Raw genomic sequence first — 19,907 nt, 5'->3', positions numbered from 1 at the left:
AAAAACATTTATTTATTTGTTAAAAATAGAGAGTAATTAAACTTTCAAACTTCCATGCAAACTGAATTGATAAAAGGAGGTAACATAAATTAAAGTTTCTAAATTCACCTCAGGAATAAATGGCATTATGTTAGATAAAATATTTTTTAATATATGTATTTCTATTATTTCAGTTTTTACAGATATATATTGCTGTTTTATTGGAAAAAACATCAAAGTAAAATTTTAAAGATTATTCTTAAAATGTAAGCAAATTAACACATTAGTTTCCTATTACTGTTATAACAAAGTACCACAATTTAGAGCCTTAAAACTAGACATAGTTATTACCGTAACAGACTTCTGGAGATTAGAGGTCCCACTGGTCTAAAACCAAGGCATTTGGTTTTAAACTAAAAGAAGTACTAAAGGGCTGTGTTCTTTCTGGAGGATCTAGAAGAGACCCTTCCCTGCCTTTCCAGCTTCCACAAGCCATCTACATCTCTGCTCATCACCCCGACCTCCATCTTCAAAGCAGCAGCACAAACAGTCTGACCTCTCTGACCTCTGCTCCAGTCATATTTCCTTCCCTCAATTGACCTCCTCTGCCTCCCCTGTATAAGAACCCTTGTGAGCCTGACCAGGGAGTGGCGCAGTGGGTAGGGCATTGGACTGGGACCCGAAAGACCTAGATTTGAAACCCCGAGGTCGCAGGCTTGAGTGTGGACTCATCTGGCTTGAGCATGAGGTCGCTGGCTTGAGCATGGGATCATAGACATGTCTCCATGGTCACTGGCTTGCGCCCAAAGATTGCTGGCTTAAAGCCCAATGTCACTGGCTTGAGCCCGAGGGCGCTGGCTTGAGCAAGGGGTCACTCAGTCTCCTGTAGCCCCCCAGTCAAGGCACATATGAGAAAGCAGTCAATGAACAACTAAGATGCCACAATGAAGAATGATGCTTCTCATCTCTCTCCCTTCCTGTCTGTCTGTCCCTACCTGTCCCTCTCTCTGTCTCTGTCTCTGTTTAAAAAAAAAAATTAAAAGACCCTTGTGATTATACTGTGCCACATGGATAATCCAGGATAACCTCTCCAAGATTAACCTAATAATATTGGCAAATTTCCTATTACCATGTAAGGTAAAAATGTCACAAGTTCTGAGGATCAGGATGTGGACACTTTGGGGACATTATTTGGTTTGCCACAGCAAAAATGCCCGTCTCTCTAATAGAATCAAGTATAGCAGGAAGAGCAATAACTGTAAAAACAGCAGGGTGATATGTACTGACCTGGTGGTAACAGTCTCCACTCCTTTCCTCATTAGCAAGTTCTTGAAGTTCCTGGGAAGGATCAGCACCCGGAGAAATAATTATCAAGATGGGTTCAACTTCTAGTGTCTCTTTGTATAAGCGTTTGAGATTTAAAGGAAGTGGGGACAACTCTTTCAGTCCTAAAAGATATATTAAAAAAATTAAAAATAAAAAGTAAAATGACTTAGAAAAAAATCTATTAAAACGAATCACATAATCTATAATAGAGAATAATTATGTAAATTATAATAATCCCATACATATTAAAGTTTTCACATTCCAAAATCATTCAGACACTAGTAATAACTAAGATAAATTGAATACTTCAAGTGCCAGGCATTTTTCTAAATGCTTTAGATGTAAAGTGTCTAATTATTGTAACACTATGAGGGAAGTCCTGATGACCACATTTCACAGATGAAGAAGCAGACAATCAGCATTGTGGTCTTATATACAATTTTTTCCCAACAAGACTGACATAATCTTCCACCTATACAGCTTATCCTTCCTGTATGTGATAGCAGAGCACTTACTCTGTGCAAGGCATATGGGGAATCAGATTTCCACATGAACTGGTAAGAATTTCACTGTTAGGATATAGGATAAAATTATTTCTGTTTTCTTTCTTTCTTTTTTTTTTCTTTTTTTGAAAGAGGCAGGGAGAAAGTGAGGCAGGAACATTGAGCTGCTCCTGTATGTGCCCCGATCAGGGGAATTGAACCAGCAACCTCCACGTTCTGAGCCAACGCTCCTACCAACCAAGCTATCCAGCCATGGCTTATTTTTTTTATTGATCTTTTTAGAGATACAGAGAGGAAGGGAGAGAGCAGGGAGGGAGAAGCAAAGTATTCATTTGTTGTTCCTCTCAGTTGTACATTCTTTGGTTGCTTGCTCTGTGGGCCCTGACCAGGGCCAAACCTGCAATCATGCCCTTTCGAGAGGACACTCTCAACTGACTGAGCTAACTAGCCAAGGCTAAAGTTATTTCTTATGTCCATGCATTAAGAGAAGAAAAAGTAGTACAGAATGAAAAGAATGCTTAGTTTGGAAACAGAAATAAATAGCTTTCAGTTTATGTTTGTTAGCTGAGTGACCTCTTACAAATCATTAAAATACACCATGTCTCAGTGTCTCCAATTATAAGACAGAGATAAAACAATCCATAAGTCATTTGGAAGTAAAATAAAATATAATAATAAAAAACATTCCACTTATTCATCACCTACTCTATGCTGACTATTGTAACAGGTAGTTTATTTTATGTGTAATGACACATACATAAAGAAATCAAATATCTTGCCTACAGGCACCCAGCTGCTAACTATATTCAACACAATTCATCTTTGTCTTTTTCTATTCCGAAGCTCTTCACAAACCAGAAAGTCCAATACAGACTAAAAATATAATTTCTCCATTATATTTAAATCTTCTCCAGTATATTTAAAATTTGAATGTTTCTATTATTAATGTATTTAGTGAAGAAGCCAAGCTAAAGAAGACCTACTTCAACTGGTAATCAGAAATATACGTTTCAACTGAAATAGTAATGAGAGTATGACACAAGAGTTAAAAAAGAGGGTGAGTAGTATTTATAGAATGACTACATGAGCCCTGGGCAGTTGGCTCAGCAGTAGAGCATCGGCCCGGAGCGTGGAAGTCCTGGGCCTAGGTTCACTTTCCCAGTCAGGGCACAGAGGAGAAGTGACCATCTGCTTCTCCACCCCTCCCCTTTCTCTCTCTCTCTCTCTCTCTCTTAAGTCAATAAATAAAATCTTTAAAAAATAATAAAAAAAGAATGACTACAGAGGCAAGAAGGGCTTCCCTATATCCTCAAAAGTAGAAATGAACAGATAACATTGCACCTCAGAAATTCTAAAATATCAGAAACAACATATAAAGGCCTTCTGAAGCAAATACTTTACAATATGAATTCAATGTCATCAAGATGGGCCAAAAAAGACATTTCTAGATGACCATTCTGAAAAGACAAATTTCTCACTTTAACGACTTCTTTAGTTCTTTAGTTCTTCGTAACAGCAAACCATAAGAATAATAAATCTTCAAAGGCAGAAATATTCCTGCCAGGTGAAATTTACCCCAACACCCACTTAAAATTGATTAATTGCTTCCAGAGGCATATCATGTGAATTTTATTTTTAACTAAATTTAAATTGCTATCAATCATCCTGTTTTAAAACCTAATGGGAACGATTTCTTATGTACTTGTGGCAATGTATTAAGAACTATTTTCACTCATTCAGACATTCTTTTATGTATGCATAAAATCAATAAACATTCTAGGCCAATTAAAAGCACTGTCTAATAAAATGTATCAAAAGCCTTAAAAATGTTCATGGCTTTTGATTCATTAATTTAAATTTAATAATTAATTTAAGAAATAATTTAGGATATGAAGGCAGAAGGATGTAAAAAAGACTTTCATTATGGAGTCTGAATAAGTAATTTCTGATAGCCATATAATAGAATAAAAGTTATAAGAAGAGTGATTTACTAAAAAGCAGATTACTCAGCAGAATAGACATAATTCCATACTGTAATACATACACATCTCTTTGCCTAAAAAGAACAGAAAGGTATATGTTAAAATATTAACAATGATTATCTCAGAAAAATGGAGTAACAAGTGTTCATGTTTTTATTTTTCTATATCTTCTCATAGACCTCTTATTAGATATATTATGTGATAAAATACATCAATATATATGAAGATATTTCCATATTAATTGAAAACTGATTAAGAGATGTTTTACTTGGAAAATATAGAAACTATATTTCAAAAATATAAATGCAGACTGCCGTATCATTTTTTTTTTTTACTTACTGATTTTAGTGAGAGAGGAAAAGAGAGAGTGTAAGAGAGACAGGAACATTGATCTGTTCCTGTATGTGCCCTGACCAGGGATTGAACTGTCAACCTCTGAGCTTCAGGACAATGTTCTAACCAACTGAGCTATCCGGCAAGAGCTGCCATATCATTTCTTAATTTAACAAGTATAAACTATAAACTCTATGAGGGCAGGAATCATATGCATTTTGCTCACTATCTTATATCCAGAGCCTCCCAAAAATTCAAATATTACTTCTCTACTCAAAATTCCACAGAAGTTAAATATATGTTCAACTCACTTTATAGAACATTTTAAAGTATCAAAAGATTTTGGATTAGAAAAAAACTCACGAAACATATACCATTTAAGAAAACATAGATGATACATTCATGTTACTTGGAATTCCGTGTCTGCCATTCCTGCCCACAAAATTCCAATAAAATCTCCATTGCATTTTTAGTGAACTGAGTATATAATGATTAATCTTCTTAACCCAAGTAATTTTAACTCATACTATTAGAACTGCAGTGTAAATCATTCAAAACTATTCACTAAAATTAAAGAGACCAAAATGTTCATTGCATTGCAAATTATCATAGTGTAGAACAACTTGTAAATCACTGGGATATTATAAAGTAACCATGCATCTGTAAAACATAATATGCTTTCAAAAGGAAAATATACTGAAAACTTAAATAATTTAAACCTTTATTATATCTTACTTTATACAGGAAAAATACTGATATAATAGAAAATAAATAATTTACAGTTTTAAAATATAAGAATATAACTCCTGCACTTTTCAGGTGGTTAAGAAAGGAAAACACTAATATCAAACTATTACAGGTGGTAAGTATAAAACTCATTCTTCCTTATTAATCTCATCCTCCCTAACAAAGAGACTAATAAGCTAAAGTCAGTGTTGAAGCAGAAGAAAGAAGCAGGAAAGATGAGGCAGAGGAAACGATCAGAGAGATGTGAAGCATGAGAAGCAAGCAATCTGCCATTGCTGGCTCTAAAGACAGTGGAAGAGGGAGACAAACAAAAGAATGCAACTGTCTTCTAAAAGCTGAGGACTCCAAACTACAGAAATGGAAATGAGGACCTCAATCCTACAGCTGCATGCAGGTTCCGTGAGGAACCAGAATGAGTTTGGAAATGGATTCCTCCCAACAGAGCCCAGATGGCCAACACCTGGATTTAGCCTTGGGTAATTTGGAGCAGAGAAAACAGGTGAGCCCATCAGACTTCTGGACAAGAAAACTGTGAGATAATAAATGGATGTTGTTTTAAGCTAATTTGTGACAATTTATTACAGATGCAATGGAAAATGAATACACATTTTCTTATGTCCTTTCTTTCTGTTTATACACAGACTTCACAAGACACACTGATCCACGGAAGCAAGGTACACAGGTTTGGGATGAGTTGCTGGCATGAATAAGAAAAGTAAGACTATAAAACTAGAAGAATTGTAAGAGCAATAAAGGCTTTTCAGTGGAGAACTTTTTTAAAAACAATTATTGATTTATTTTAGAGAGAAGAAAGGAGAGAGAGAGAGAGAGAGAGAGAGAGGGAGAGAGAGAGAGAGAAACATTGATCTGTTCCTCTATGTGCCCTGAACAAGAATCAAACAGGCAACCTTTGTGTTATGGATTGATGCTTAACCAACGGAGCTATCCAGCCTGGGCTGTGGATAACTTTTAAGAAGTTACTGATTCCTGTAATTATTGCAGCACCTTCCAAGAACATGTCTTTTAAGACCTCTCTACACAAAGCATAATAGCTTGCTAAGAATAGTTAATAAAGAGTCAAAATTAAATCAGAATTACAAAAGTCATAATATTTGCATCTGTAAACTATTATTTTCAAAAAGTAATATAGCAGATTTTGCTACTACATAAGGCTTGATTTGTAGGATTAAAGTGGCATGCCTAAAAGTTTTGAGGATTCCTCTAATAACTTAAATCTGAAATCAAAACTACTTTCATTAATACATTCTAAAAGTAAGTACATATTTTAAAATTTATAGATTATAAAAAGAATTGCTAAGCTTAATAAAAATCTTCCCATATGAATGATGTTCAAGAAACTACATTTGATGTTCCCAGGCACAAGAGATATAATCTATAGAGTTACTCATTTTATTGCTAGATTTCTTCACTCATTACCCAGAGACACCATCCATAGAGGAGAGGAAACAAAACTATTCAAGAAGTTATTATAAAAAAAAAATTCATCTTTGTATTCATTCCTGTGCCCCTCATGATTTTTTAATGATGTTTAAACAAAATGGTATCATTCACTGTTCTTAGAGTTGTGAATGACATGACTAGGGGTGTTGAACACACAATATAATACATAGGTGATATATTATACAACTGTATACCTAAAACCTATAAAATAGTATTAATCGATGTCACTCAATAAATTCAACAAGAAAGAAAAAAAAAGAAACTACATTTGAAATCAAATGTCTAAAATTTGATTAGAAAGATATAGTGCTTGTCTTTCTCTGACTGGTCTACTTCACTTAGCATAATGTAATCCAGGTTCATCCATGCTGTCACAAAGAGTAAGATTTCCTTCTTTCTTTACGGCCAAGTAGTTTTCCATTGTGTAATTGTACCACTGCTTTTTTATCCACTCGTCTCCTGATAGACACCTGGGCTGCTTCCAAATCTTGGTTGTTGTAAATCAGGGGTCCCCAAACTACGGCCCGCGGGCCGCATGCAGCCCCCTGAGGCCATTTATCCGGCCCCCGCCGCACACCCGGAAGGGGCACCTCTTTCATTGGTGGTCAGTGAGAGGAGCATAGTTCCCATTGAAATACTGGCCAGTTTGTTGATTTAAATTTACTTGTTCTCTATTTTAAATATTGTATTCGTTCCCATTTTGTTTTTTTACTTTAAAATAAGATATGTGTAGTGTGCATAGGGATTTGTTCATAGTTTTTTTATAGTCCGGCCCTCCAACGGTCTGAGGGAGAGTGAATTGGCCCCCTGTGTAAAAAGTTTGGGGACCCCTGTTGTAAATAATGCTGCAATGAACATAGGGGTGCACATATTCTTTCAAATTTATGTTTCATATTTCTTTGAATATATTCCCAGAAGTGGAATTGCCGCGTCGTAAGGCCGGGGGATTGATGGGAGGTAGGGGGAGGAGATAGGAGGATAAATGGTGATGGACGAAAACTTGACTTGGGGTAGTAAACACACTAAATATAGTGTACAAATGATGTGCTGTGTAATTGTGCACCTGAAAACTGAGTCAGTTTGTTAACCAGTCTCACCCCAATAAATTCAATAAAAAAAAGAAATAGTGCTTGTCATTCTTCAGCAATTTGATGTTTTAAAACTTATTCATACAATAAAAACTCCAATTTTATATAAAACAGTATTAATAAAACTACTTGACCAAATAGTCATCCAGCCATATACCAGTACATATAACTTCTGCTTAGAAATAGGTAAGGTATGGTTTTAGAAATATATTAAACTTTCAAAGCATTTGAATATGTGACTATCATGAGATTGTTACTTAATGCTATTAAACCATAAATGTCATTTAACGTGGAAAGTATTACTATATAGTACGATAATAGAAGTATTTCAAAGAGTTGGTAGAGGTTAAACCTACATTTTAATAAAATAGGTCATTTGCAATCTGAAACAAAGAGCATATATTTAAAGACTAAATGAGTGATAAAAGAATATACTCTTTAAAAACTCTATGAAGGCCCTGGCCGGTTACCAGAAGGGAATGGCAAGAAATATTCAAAGTAATGCAGAACAAGAACCTACAACCAAGACTACTTTATCTAGCAAGGCTATCGTTTAAAATTGAAGGAGAAATAAAAAGCTTCCCAGACAAAAAACAACTCAAGGAATTCATTACAACCAAACCAATGCTGCAGGAAATATTAAGGGGCCTGGTGTAAACAGATAAAGTGGGAAAAGAATACAGAAAAAAAAAAAGAAAAGGAATACACCTTTAAAGAAGAAAATGGCAATAAACAACTACATATCAATAATAACCTTAAATGTAAATTGATTAAATGATCCAATCAAAAGACATAGGGTAGCTGCGTGGATAAGAAAACAGGACCCATACATATGTTGTCTACAAGAGACACACCTTAGAACAAAAGACACACACAGATTGAAGGTAAAAGGATGGAAAAAAAACGTTTCATGCAAACGGAAATGAAAAAAAAGCTGGGGTAGCAATACTTATATCAGACAAATTGGACTTTAAAACAAAGGATATAGTAAGAGATAAAGAAGGCCACTACATAATCATAAAGGGAGTAATCCAACAGGAAGATATAACTATTATAAATATCTATGCACCTAATATAGGAGCACCCAAATATATAAAACAGACTTTGATGGATTTAAAGGGTGAGATCAACAGCAATACTATAATAGTAGGGGATTTCAATACCCCACTAACATCACTAGATAGATCCTCAAGAAAGAAAATTAACAAAGAAACAGCAGACTTACTGGAAACACTAGATCAACTCGATTTAATAGATATCTTCAGAACCTTTCACCCTAAAGCAGCAGAATATACATTCTTTTCAAGTGCTCATCGTACATTCTCTAGGATAGACCACATGTTAGGGCACAAAAGGGCTCTCAACAAATTTAAGAAGACTGAAATCATATCAAGCACTTTCTCCGATCACAACGGCATAAAACTAGAAATGAATCACAGCAGAAAAGCTCAAAAATTCTCAAACACATGGAAACTAAATAGCAGGGTGTTAAATAATGAATGGATTAAGAATGAGATCAAAGAAGAAATAAAGAAATTCCTAGAAACGAATGACAATGAGCATACAACAACTCAAAATTTATGGGACACAGCGAAAGCAGTGCTGAGAGGGAAGTTCATGGCACTACAGGCACACTTTCTGAAGCTAGAAAAAGCTCAAATAAACAACTTAACCCTGCATCTAAAAGAATTAGAAAAAGAACAGCAAGTAAAGCCCAAATGTAGTAGAAGGAAGGAAATAATAAAGATCAGAGCAGAAATAAATGACATAGAGGCTAAAGAAACAATACAGAGGATCAATGAAACTAGGAGCTGGTTCTTTGAAAAGGTAAACAAGATTGATGAACCTTTAAGTAGACTCACCAAGAAAAAGAGAGAGAGGACTCAAATAAATAAAATTAGAAATGAGAGAGGAGAAATAACAACTGACACAACAGAAATACAAAATATTGTAAGAAAATACTATGAAGAACTGTATGCCAAAAAACTAGACAACCTAGATGAAATGGACAAATTCCTTGAAACATACAATCTTCCAAAAATCAATCTGGAAGAATCAGAAAACTTAAACAGACCGATTACACCAAAGGAGATCGAAACAGTTATCAAAAAACTCCCAACAAAGAAAAGTCCGGGGCCCGATGGCTTCACAACGGAATTCTACCAAATATTCAAAGAAGAACTAACTTCTATCCCTCTCAAACTATTTCAAAAAATTCAAGAGGAAGGAAGACTTCCAAACTCCTTTTATGAGGCGAGCATAATTCTGATTCCAAAACCAGGCAAAGACAACACAAAGAAAGAAAATTATAGGCCAATATCTCTGATGAATATAGATGCTAAAATCCTCAACAAAATATTAGCAAACTGGATCCAACAATATATGGAAAAAATTATACACCATGATCAAGTGGGATTTATTCTGGGGAGGCAAGGCTGGTACAATATTCGTAAATCAATCAATGTGATTCATCACATAAACAAAAAGAAGGAGAAAAACCATATGATAATTTCAATAGATGCAGAAAAAGCATTTGATAAAATCCAGCACCCATTCATGATCAAAACTCTCAGCAAAGTGGGAATACAGGGAACATACTTCAACATGATAAAAGCCATCTATGAGAAACCAACAGCCAACATCATACTCAATGGGAAAAAATTAAAAGCAATACCCTTAAAATCAGGAACAAGGCAGGGGTGCCCCCTTTCACCACTCTTATTTAACATAGTCCTGGAAGTCCTAGCCACAGCAATCAGACAAGAAGAAGAAATAAAAGGCATTCAAGTTGGAAAAGAAGAAGTAAAACTATCATTATTTGCAGATGATATGATATTGTATATAGAAAACCCTAAAGTCTCAGTCAAAAAACTACTGGACCTGATAAATAAATTCAGCAAAGTGGCAAGATATAAAATCAATACTCAGAAATCAGAAGCATTTTTATACACCAACAATGAACAGTCAGAAAGAGAAATTAAGGAAACAATCCCCTTCACAATTACAACCAAAAAAATAAAGTACCTAGGAGTAAACTTAACCAAGGAGACTAAAGACTTGTACTCGGAAAATTACAAAACATTGATAAAAGAAATCAAGGAAGATACAAACAAGTGGAAGCATATACCGTGCTCATGGTTAGGAAGAATAAACATCATTAAAATGTCTATATTACCCAAAGCAATCTATAAATTCAATGCAATACCAATTAAAATACCAATGACATACTTCAAAGATATAGAACACATATTCCAAAAATTTATATGGAACCAAAAAAGGACACGAATAGCCTCAGCAATCTTAAAAAAGAAGAATAAAGTGGGAGGTATCACACTTCCTGATATCAAGTTATATTACAAGGCCATTGTACTCAAAACAGCCTGGTACTGGCATAAGAACAGGCATATAGATCAATGGAACAGAACAGAGAACCCAGAAATAAACCCACAGTTCTATGGACAACTGATATTTGACAAAGGAGGTAAGGAAATACAATGGAGTAAAGACAGCCTCTTTAACAAATGGTGTTGGGAAAATTGGACAGCTACCTGCAAAAAAATGAAACTAGATCACCAGCTTACACCACTCACAAAAATAAACTCAAAATGGATAAAAGACTTGAATGTAGGCCGTGAAACCATAAGCATCTTAGAAGAAAACATAGGCAGTAAGCTCTCGGACATCTCTCGGAGCAATATATTTGCTGATTTATCTCCATGGGGAAGTGAAATAAAAGACAGGATAAACAAATGAGACTATATCAAACTAAAAAGCTTTTGCACAGCTAAAGACAACAAGAACAGAATAAAAAGACAAACTACACAATGGGAGAACATATTTGACAATACGTCTGATAAGGGGTTAATAACCAAAACTTATAAAGAACTTGTAAAACTCAACACCAGGAAGACAAACAACCCAATCCAAAAATGGGCAAAAGAGATGAATAGACACTTCTCCAAAGAGGACATACCGATGGCCAATAGGCATATGAAAAAATGCTCAACATCACTAATCATTAGAGAAATTCAAATTAAAACCACAATGAGATATCACCTCACACCAGTCAGAATGGCGCTTATCAACAAAACAACACAGAATAAGTGCTGGCGAGGATGTGGAGAAAAGGGAACCCTCCTGCACTGCTTACTGGTGGGAATGCAGACTGGTGCAGCCACTGTGGAAAACAGTATGGAGATTCCTCAAAAAACTGAAAATCGAACTGCCTTTTGACCCAGCTATCCCACTTTTAGGAATATACCCCAAGGACACCATAGAACGGCTCGAAGAGGAGAAATGCACCCGCATGTTTGTGGCAGCATTGTTCACAATAGCGAAGATCTGGAAACAGCCCAAGAGTCTGTCAGAGGACGAGTGGATTAAAAAACTTTGGTACATATATACTATGGAATACTACTCAGCCATAAGAAATGATGACATCGGATCATTTACAATAACATGGGTGGACCTTGATAACATTATACGGAGTGAAATAAGTAAATCAGAAAAAAAACTGAGATGAATCCATACATAGAAGGGACATAAAAATGAGACTCAGAGACATGAACAAGAATGTGATGGCAACAGCGGCGGGGGGTTGGGGGAGGGGGGATGGGGTGAAGAAGGAGAGAGGGGTTAGGGGAGGGGAGGGGCACAAAGAAAACCAGATAGAAGGTGACAGAAGACAATTTAACTTTGCGGGAGGGGTATACAGCACAATCAAATGTCAAAATAATCTAGAGATATTTTCTCTCAACATATGTACCCTGATTTATCAATGTCACTGCATTAAATTTAATAAAAATAAATAAAAAAAAACTCTATGAAGGCCCTGGCCGGTTGGCTCAGTGGTGGAGTGTCGGCCTGGCGTGCGGAAGTCCCGGTTTCTATTCCTGGCCAGGACACACAGGAGAGGCACCCATCTGCTTCTCCACCCCTCCCCCTCTCCTTCCTCTCTGTCTCTCTCTTCCCCTCCTGCAGCCAAGGCTCCATTGGAGCAAAGATGGCCAGGGCACTGAGGATGGCTCCATGGCCTCTGCCTCAGGAGTTAGAATGGCTCTGGTAGCAACAGAGCATCGCCCCCTGGTTGGTGTGCCGGGTGGATCCCAGTCAGGCGCATGCAGGAGTCTGTCTGACTGCCTCCCCGTTTCCAGCTCCAGAAAATACACAAAAAAAAATAAAAGAAAGAAAAAAAAAACTCTATGAAAATTGCCCTTAAACTTGCATTGTGTTACATAAACAGATAATAAATATATAGCCAAGTCAGATAGTATTACTATGTCGAGAATTATAATAAGTTGATTGTTGGTACTGATTAGATGACCCAGAAGGACCTCCCTGAAAATGAAATGTTTTATCTTTTTAATTGAATTATTGTGGTGGCACCGGTTAATATAGGTTTCAGGTATACAATTTTATAATACATCATCTGTATACTGTACTGTATGCTCACTACCCCAAGTCAAGTCTCCTTCCATCACCATTTATGCCCCCTTTACTCTCTTCTAACACTACCTACACCCCTTTCTCTTTTGTAATTACCATACTATTGTCTGTGTCTTATGAGGGTTTTTTTTCTTTGCTTAATCCATTCACCTTTTCCATCCAGAACCCCTACTCTATTACCCTCTGACAGGTGTCAGTCCATTCTCTGTTTCTATGAGTCTGTTTCTATTATTTTATTTTATTAGGTTCTGCATATAAGTAAAATCATATAGGACTTGTCTTTTTCTGACTGGTTTATTTCACTTAGCATAATGCTTTCCAGGTCCGTCCCTGCTATTGCAGAAGGCAAGATTTCCTTCATTATTATGGCCCCTTAGTATTCCATTGTGGGAATGTACCACAGCTTTTTTATCTACTCATCTACAAATGAGCATTTGGCCTGCTTCCAAATCTTGGCTATTGCAAATAAAGTCAGAATGAACATAGGAGTGCTAAAACAAAACCCTGCAATACCTAGAAGAAAACATGGACAGTAAAATCTCAGACATTTTTCACAGTAATACTTTCTCTGATATATCACCTCAGGTAAGAGAAACAAAAGAAAAATAAACAAATGGGATTACATCAAACTAAAAAGTTTTTGCACAGCAAAAGAAACTATCAAGAAAATAAAAAGACAACCCACTGGATAGGAGAACATATTCACCAATACTTCTGATACAGGTTAATATCCAAAATTTATAAGGAAATTATAAAACTCAACATCAAAAACAAAAAAGCAATTCCCGTATTTCTGGTAGGATTAGTGGCAAAGGTACCTTCCTTAAAATTTTTTATGATGGAGTTGGGAGGGAAAGCTCTCTCTAATCACATGCTTTAAATCAGGGGTAGTCAACCTTCTTATACCTACCGCCCTCTTTTGTATCTCTGTTAGTAGTAAAATTTTCTAACTACCCACCGGTTCCATAGTAATGGTGATTTATAAAGTAGGAAAGTAACTTTACTTCATAAAATTTATAAAGCAGAATTACAGCAAGTTAAAGCATATAATAATAATTACTTACCAAGTACTTTATGTCAGATTTTTGCTAAATTTGGCAGAATAAATCTTTATAAAACAACTTACTATAGTTAAATTTATCTTTTTATTTATACTTTGGTTGCTCCGCTACCACCCACCATGAAAGCTGGAACGCCCACTAGTGGGTGGTAGGGACCAGGTTGACTACCATTGCTTTAAATCATATCCCAGGAGATCAGCAGCCTTATCTCCCAGAATATATACAAACCCTGAGGGTAAGGTCAACACACAGCCTGGAATTAACAAAGTGTCTAGAAGAAACCGGAGAGGCAGAGGGAGATAAAGACACACAAACAAGGGAGAAACAAAGGGGTGATGGCAGAAAGAAACAGAGAACCTGCAAGGGTGAGACAAATCTCCTTTGATCATAAAAACTGCCAGCCCAGCGGCCAGCCCTATCTCTTCCTTTCTGATTACCATGATACTTTTTTCCTTTTGCATTGAAGTAAGTTTGAGATGGATATCTATCACCTGCAACCAAGAGATAGAGGGACAAACATTCTGCCCAAATAAGTAAAAATTATCTAGTGGAGAAACATTCTATCAGAAATGAATAAACAGGGACATTTACTCTCCATGCTTATGGGAAGAAAAGCGCCGAGAATGTCCCGATGCACTTCCACATACCAATCTCCAACCAACCAAGTGACCAGGCTAGAGGGAGTCTCACAATCTGTGTGTGTGCAATACAGTGTACAGAGATGTGCTATGGAATTGGGCACCTGAAACCTATAAAAATACGTTAACCAATGTAAACCAAATAAATTCAACTAAAAGTCTGTGTAAGTGAGCATATGCATGTTCTGGTACAGGAGGAAACAGAAGACTGTCATTATGTGAAAAATTAAGTCTTATGGGTCGAATTGTTTCCCAAAAAGAAATGATGAAGTCCTCACAAATTATCATATTTAACTTCAGATAAGGTTTTGCTGGAGTAAGAGGGTCTACTAATCCAACAGGCCTGGCTATAAGAAGACAGCCAGGTAGAAATGCAGATGCATAGGGAAAATGTCATGTGACAATAAAAGCAGAGATTAGAGTTCAACATTTGTAAGGCGGGAAAGACCAAAGATTGCCAGCAAACCACCAGAATCTAGGCAGAGGCAAGAAAGAGTTCTTTTACAAGTTTCAGAAGGTGCAGAGCTTTGACAAGAGCTTAATTTTGGACCTCTAGGCTCCAGAACTATAAGACAATGAATTTCTGTTGCTTGAAGCTAAGTAAGTGGTACATAGGAAAGCCTTCGGAAACTAATACAATAGGTTCGAGTAAGGATGAAAATATGTATAGAATAACTTGACCTAAGGTTTAACAAGACTGTTTCATATCAGTACTCACCACCAATATCCCTCTAAACTGAGAATAAGTTTGATTAATTCAGTATTTAATCAGAACACAGGCTTTGGAAGTGGGTTTGAATTTTGTCATGTATTAGCTGTGTGATCTTGTGTCCTCATCTTTATATAGATATAAAAAGAGCCCCTTCTCGGGTTGCTGTTAGAATTAAAAAAGCTGATACATGTATAGTACTTAGCCAAGTACCTGGCATATATCATAGTAAGAGCTATTTAATTTTTAGCCACGATTATTATCATTATGAACATTAAGTTTAAAAGAAAGAATGTGTTCACTAGAATAAAATTGGCCATCTGAAGAGACAATTTCTCAAAATAATACCCTGATATAACTAACTATAACAGCTTTATAAACTAACAAAAATGATTATTTCAAAACTGCAAAGTTTTCCAACAATAAGCCTAGAAGGTCTAGTATATTTTTTAAATTTCACAGAACTCTGAGCTAAACTTATTTATATGAGAGAGTCTAATTTAGAGAAACATATATAAAATGATGTTAGGCTTACTTGATTGGAATATATGTAAGTTATAGTTAATACAAAATTTCTATATAAAATTTTGTATACATATATATGAAAAAATTAAATAGAAATGATTTCTAAGAAAATTGTCAGCATACTATTTTAATTCTGAGAGACTTTTTATTTCCAACACATTTCTAAAACCTCCTGTAGTTTAGAATAATAAAATCCATTATTCTTGGATGGTTCCATGTTTCAAATAAAACACTCTTCATAATCTTTCCTTAACGTAGTTTTCCCAAATTTTCTTGCCAAATGAAAGCATGGTATAGTTCTTTACTTTCAAATGAGTAATCATTTTTAATTTTTCAGGTAAGACTATCTGTAAGACTTAAAAAATACTTTGCACAGTTTTGTTTATAATCTGTTAGGCACACAAATTTCATTTTTTTTTGTTTTAGACAGAGCAAAAATAACTCATTTTGAAGGCTTCTTTACCTAAGAGTATAGCATCTGTATGTTTTACTTCCATTGTCTAAATCAAACATTTGATTCCCAGCTTTGAAATCCTAATCTTGGAGACAGGTCTAAATGTCTAAAAACCTTCAAAAGGAAATAATTTTTAAAGCTTCTAACACCTAAACTAGATCTAGGATATCCATTATGCATCAAACTTAATACATTAAATATGGTCAGACCCAACAGAAACCAGGTAGAGATTGCAAAATGAGTAGAATGAAGAAAAAACAAAACCTGTAATTTTCTAACCTAAGGTCAGCATAAAGTAACATGTAGATTAAAAACAAATAATTCAGGTCAAAGGTCAAGTTCGAGAAGAGTACTGTACTTACCCAGAGTTTTACAAGCAAACAGAGCCATGGCACTTTGCAGTCTATCTGGTCTGAGCGCCTGGACCACAAGAACCTTCAAGTCAAGTACAGGGTATTTTTAAATAATAAAGTTTCCACAACAGCTTTTTAAACAAAATAAAAGTTAATGTCAATAAATTAAACAAATGTTTACTAAAATATGTGAATCCTTACCAGAGTTATGTAATATTTACTATGCCTCAACTGTCACATAGGTATACGCAAAATATTACTAAAATACATTATTTTAGTAATCTTTACTTTACTTTAGTATCTTTAGTAATTACTTTAGTAATCTTTACTTTACTTTAGTATCTTTATATGCAAAATATTACTAAAATACATTATTTCCTCAAAACTATCATCAAAAGTAAACATTGGTCATATGGTTAGCTATGTCTTCAGGATCTAATAATAAAGGGCCAAATGCCAAGTGAAATAGGGTATGTAGGTCAGGTACTTCTGATGACAGCAGAACAGAGGCCCAAACCCCTTGCCTAATTTTTTCAAATCACTATTTTTATGTTGAATCATGTCAACATTTTCAAATAAAGTTTTTCTCCTCTTTTTTTTCTTTTTGTTTTTTCAATTACTTAGTAACATAGAATTCACAAAGGGGACAGAACCACTTCTAGGAAATGAAAGAGTCACTTCTAGTATATCAACTGCTATAGAATTTTCCAACTCGATGCCTTTTGCCTCCCCAAAAGACCTGATGAAATCCATCAGTAAGTTTCATCATTCTATTCTGAAAGAGAATGAAAAAATTCCCGTTTCTCACCATTCGATATTTTCCTTAACTAGAAGAGCCTTCCAAAATGAGTAAAGAACCTGTAAAATCTATACCTTACCTTCTTAATGTAAGACATTTTATCCATTGCAAAACCACCCTTGGGTCAGAGTCAGGAGTGAGAAAAGCAACAGTGGGAAACACCCTACCCAGAAATGTTGCCAGGGATTTCATTACCGGTTATGTAAGATGGCAGAAGCAGAAAGCCCTTCCCCACCTGTGCCACATTATGGTTATGTGACGCCCAAAAGCAGGGCTTTCATTTAAGCGGTTTCTGAACAATAGTAACATTAAATAGTATATATTTAGAAAACTCACCTGCTGAAATAAGGAAACTTTCTTTACAAGACTAGATGGAAACTCTTGCTCACACATCGAACTATGATAATAAGTATGCCACAGAGCTGCATCTTCAAAGCAGAGGGTCTGATAAAGACTGGGGAGAGCAATCTAAAAAATTTTTAAGAAGATATACATAGTTAGTTACAAGTCAACACAAATATAAATGTATATGTACTACTAAAAAGAAAATGGAAACAAATAATTGGTAGGTATTTATTACTTGTTTTCTACTTTATGTTGGCTTAATCATTTCTAGGTCTGAAATAGTATGATAGACTTATTTAATCCATAATTAAATTACAGAAAATATTTCCAAAATAATACTAAATCAATACTTGTAAGTGACATCTTTACTCTAGTAAAAATATTTGTACCTCTCTAAACCTAGTGGAGAAAAGAATGCTTTCATTAAAAACAAGTGCAAAATTTTTTTAAAACTTATAAAAAGCGTAAATTTTTAAAACAGATATAATTGACATATACAAGTACAAATTTTAAGCCTTGCCACAAATGAGTCTCACAGATTGTAAAAATGTCAATATTCATATCAGTATGAAATTTGTTGCTTCCTTTGCATCAAAATGTTCTAAATTTCTACTCATGAATTTCTATTCAGCATTCAATATTCACCCTAAACAATATCATCTCTCAGAGGTTTTCCTCAATATATTCACCTCCTCTACCTCAAACAGAATTTTCTCTTTCAACAGTGATCTACAAGATCAGAAGTGTAAATATGTATAGATGGAAAATTTTTTGAAAACAGTGAATCTGGAAAATCTGTATCAATAGTATTAAAACTTTTCTTGTAATATAAATATGAATCAAGTATTTATGAATGCTTTATCCAAATATCTATATTCATTTCTAAACAATCTATTGCAGTGATTTTCAACCACTGGTCCATGTACCCATACCAGTCCGTGAAAGAGTTACCATCTGATCTTGTATGAAGATTATAGAGTTTATCATCATTGGATTGAAAAACACTGAATGTAGCTTACCAAAATTACACTTACACATAGAAAAGTAACTAAGTATATTTCAATTTAATTATTTTCAATTAGTGACCTAAGCCTATTAGAATAGCACTCAATGGTTGTCTATTAACTTTATTGGCAATTAATGTATCAGGCCCCATTGCCACTAATCTATTCAATATGTGTGCTACAAATCTAATCATCATCTATGTGGCTAGAAATTTGAGACACACTACATGCTATTAGGAAGCTCTCTGGCTACATGTTAGACACTGGGTCAAATCACCAGGGAATAGTTCTAGTATGGCATCAACCATAACACAAGGTAGTTATTTGTTAACATTTGCTACAGTGTAAGTTTATTCAATGCAGAGTCTTTTTGTTATCTTTATTATATGCGGCTTAAGTGTCTGTCGCCAATAGCTTCTTGGTTGCTTGCGTAACTATACTAGCCAATGGGGTGAAGTTGCCACGACTGAACGCAAATTGAGCGGGTCAGGGGGAAGGTGAACATTTGTTTGCATTGGCAATCATCTGCTTGTGAAACAATTTAAGGCTGAACGCAAATTGAGCATGTCAGGGGGATGGTAAACATTTGTTTGCATTGGCAATCATCTGTTTTACATAAAAACTACGTCTTAACGTAATTTCTTTTAAGAATGCCTCCTAGAAAATACAGCACTGAAGAGGAGAGAAAAGGAGCTAAAGCTGCACAAAAACGGCTTTCTCGACAAAAAGAAACCACTGAGCAGAGAAAGACAAGGCTTGCTTCAGTCACAGAGCAAATGCGTCTTTCTCGGCAAAATGAGACTGATGAGCATAGGGAAACAAGGCTTGCCTCAGATGCAAGACAAAAAAGCCTGTCTTGACAAAATGTGTCCCTTGAACAAAGCGGGTTGCCGTTTCAATTGAGACGTAGACAATTTCCTGTAAAACTTTCCTTTGCTATGACCATCAATAAGTCTCAGGGCCAAATGCTTAAGCGTGTTGGCATTTTTTTACCTGAGACTGCATTTGGACACGGTCAACTTTATGTTGCCTGTTCAAGAGTTTGTGAAAGAACGGACATAAAATTAAAAATAACTGATGGTCTTCTGCAAGGCAAGCTTTAAAATGATGGAAAGATCTACACAAGAAATGTTGTGTACAAAGAGATCTTTGACA

General features: G+C 35.3%; 1 protein-coding gene across 4 annotated transcripts in view; it reads right to left on the bottom strand.

Moving 5' to 3' along the window:
* DYNC2H1 (dynein cytoplasmic 2 heavy chain 1) overlaps window positions 1-19,907 on the bottom strand; it is a 320,182-nt gene that overhangs the window by 123,062 nt on the left and 177,213 nt on the right. For all 4 annotated transcript variants that reach the window (XM_066371476.1, XM_066371485.1, XM_066371494.1 and 1 more), the window contains 3 exons: window positions 17,740-17,871; window positions 16,614-16,686; window positions 1,267-1,427 (listed from right to left, as the gene is read on the bottom strand). In XM_066371476.1, coding sequence (XP_066227573.1) covers window positions 1,267-1,427; window positions 16,614-16,686; window positions 17,740-17,871 — 366 coding nt within the window. The remainder of the gene's footprint in view (window positions 1-1,266; window positions 1,428-16,613; window positions 16,687-17,739; window positions 17,872-19,907) is intronic.

The sequence above is a fragment of the Saccopteryx leptura genome, chromosome 1 (genome assembly GCF_036850995.1).
Source record: "Saccopteryx leptura isolate mSacLep1 chromosome 1, mSacLep1_pri_phased_curated, whole genome shotgun sequence".
Classification (NCBI taxonomy): Eukaryota; Metazoa; Chordata; class Mammalia; order Chiroptera; family Emballonuridae; genus Saccopteryx; species Saccopteryx leptura.
Note: the sequence above shows the minus strand (reverse complement) of the source record. Positions and strands in the feature narration are given on the sequence as shown.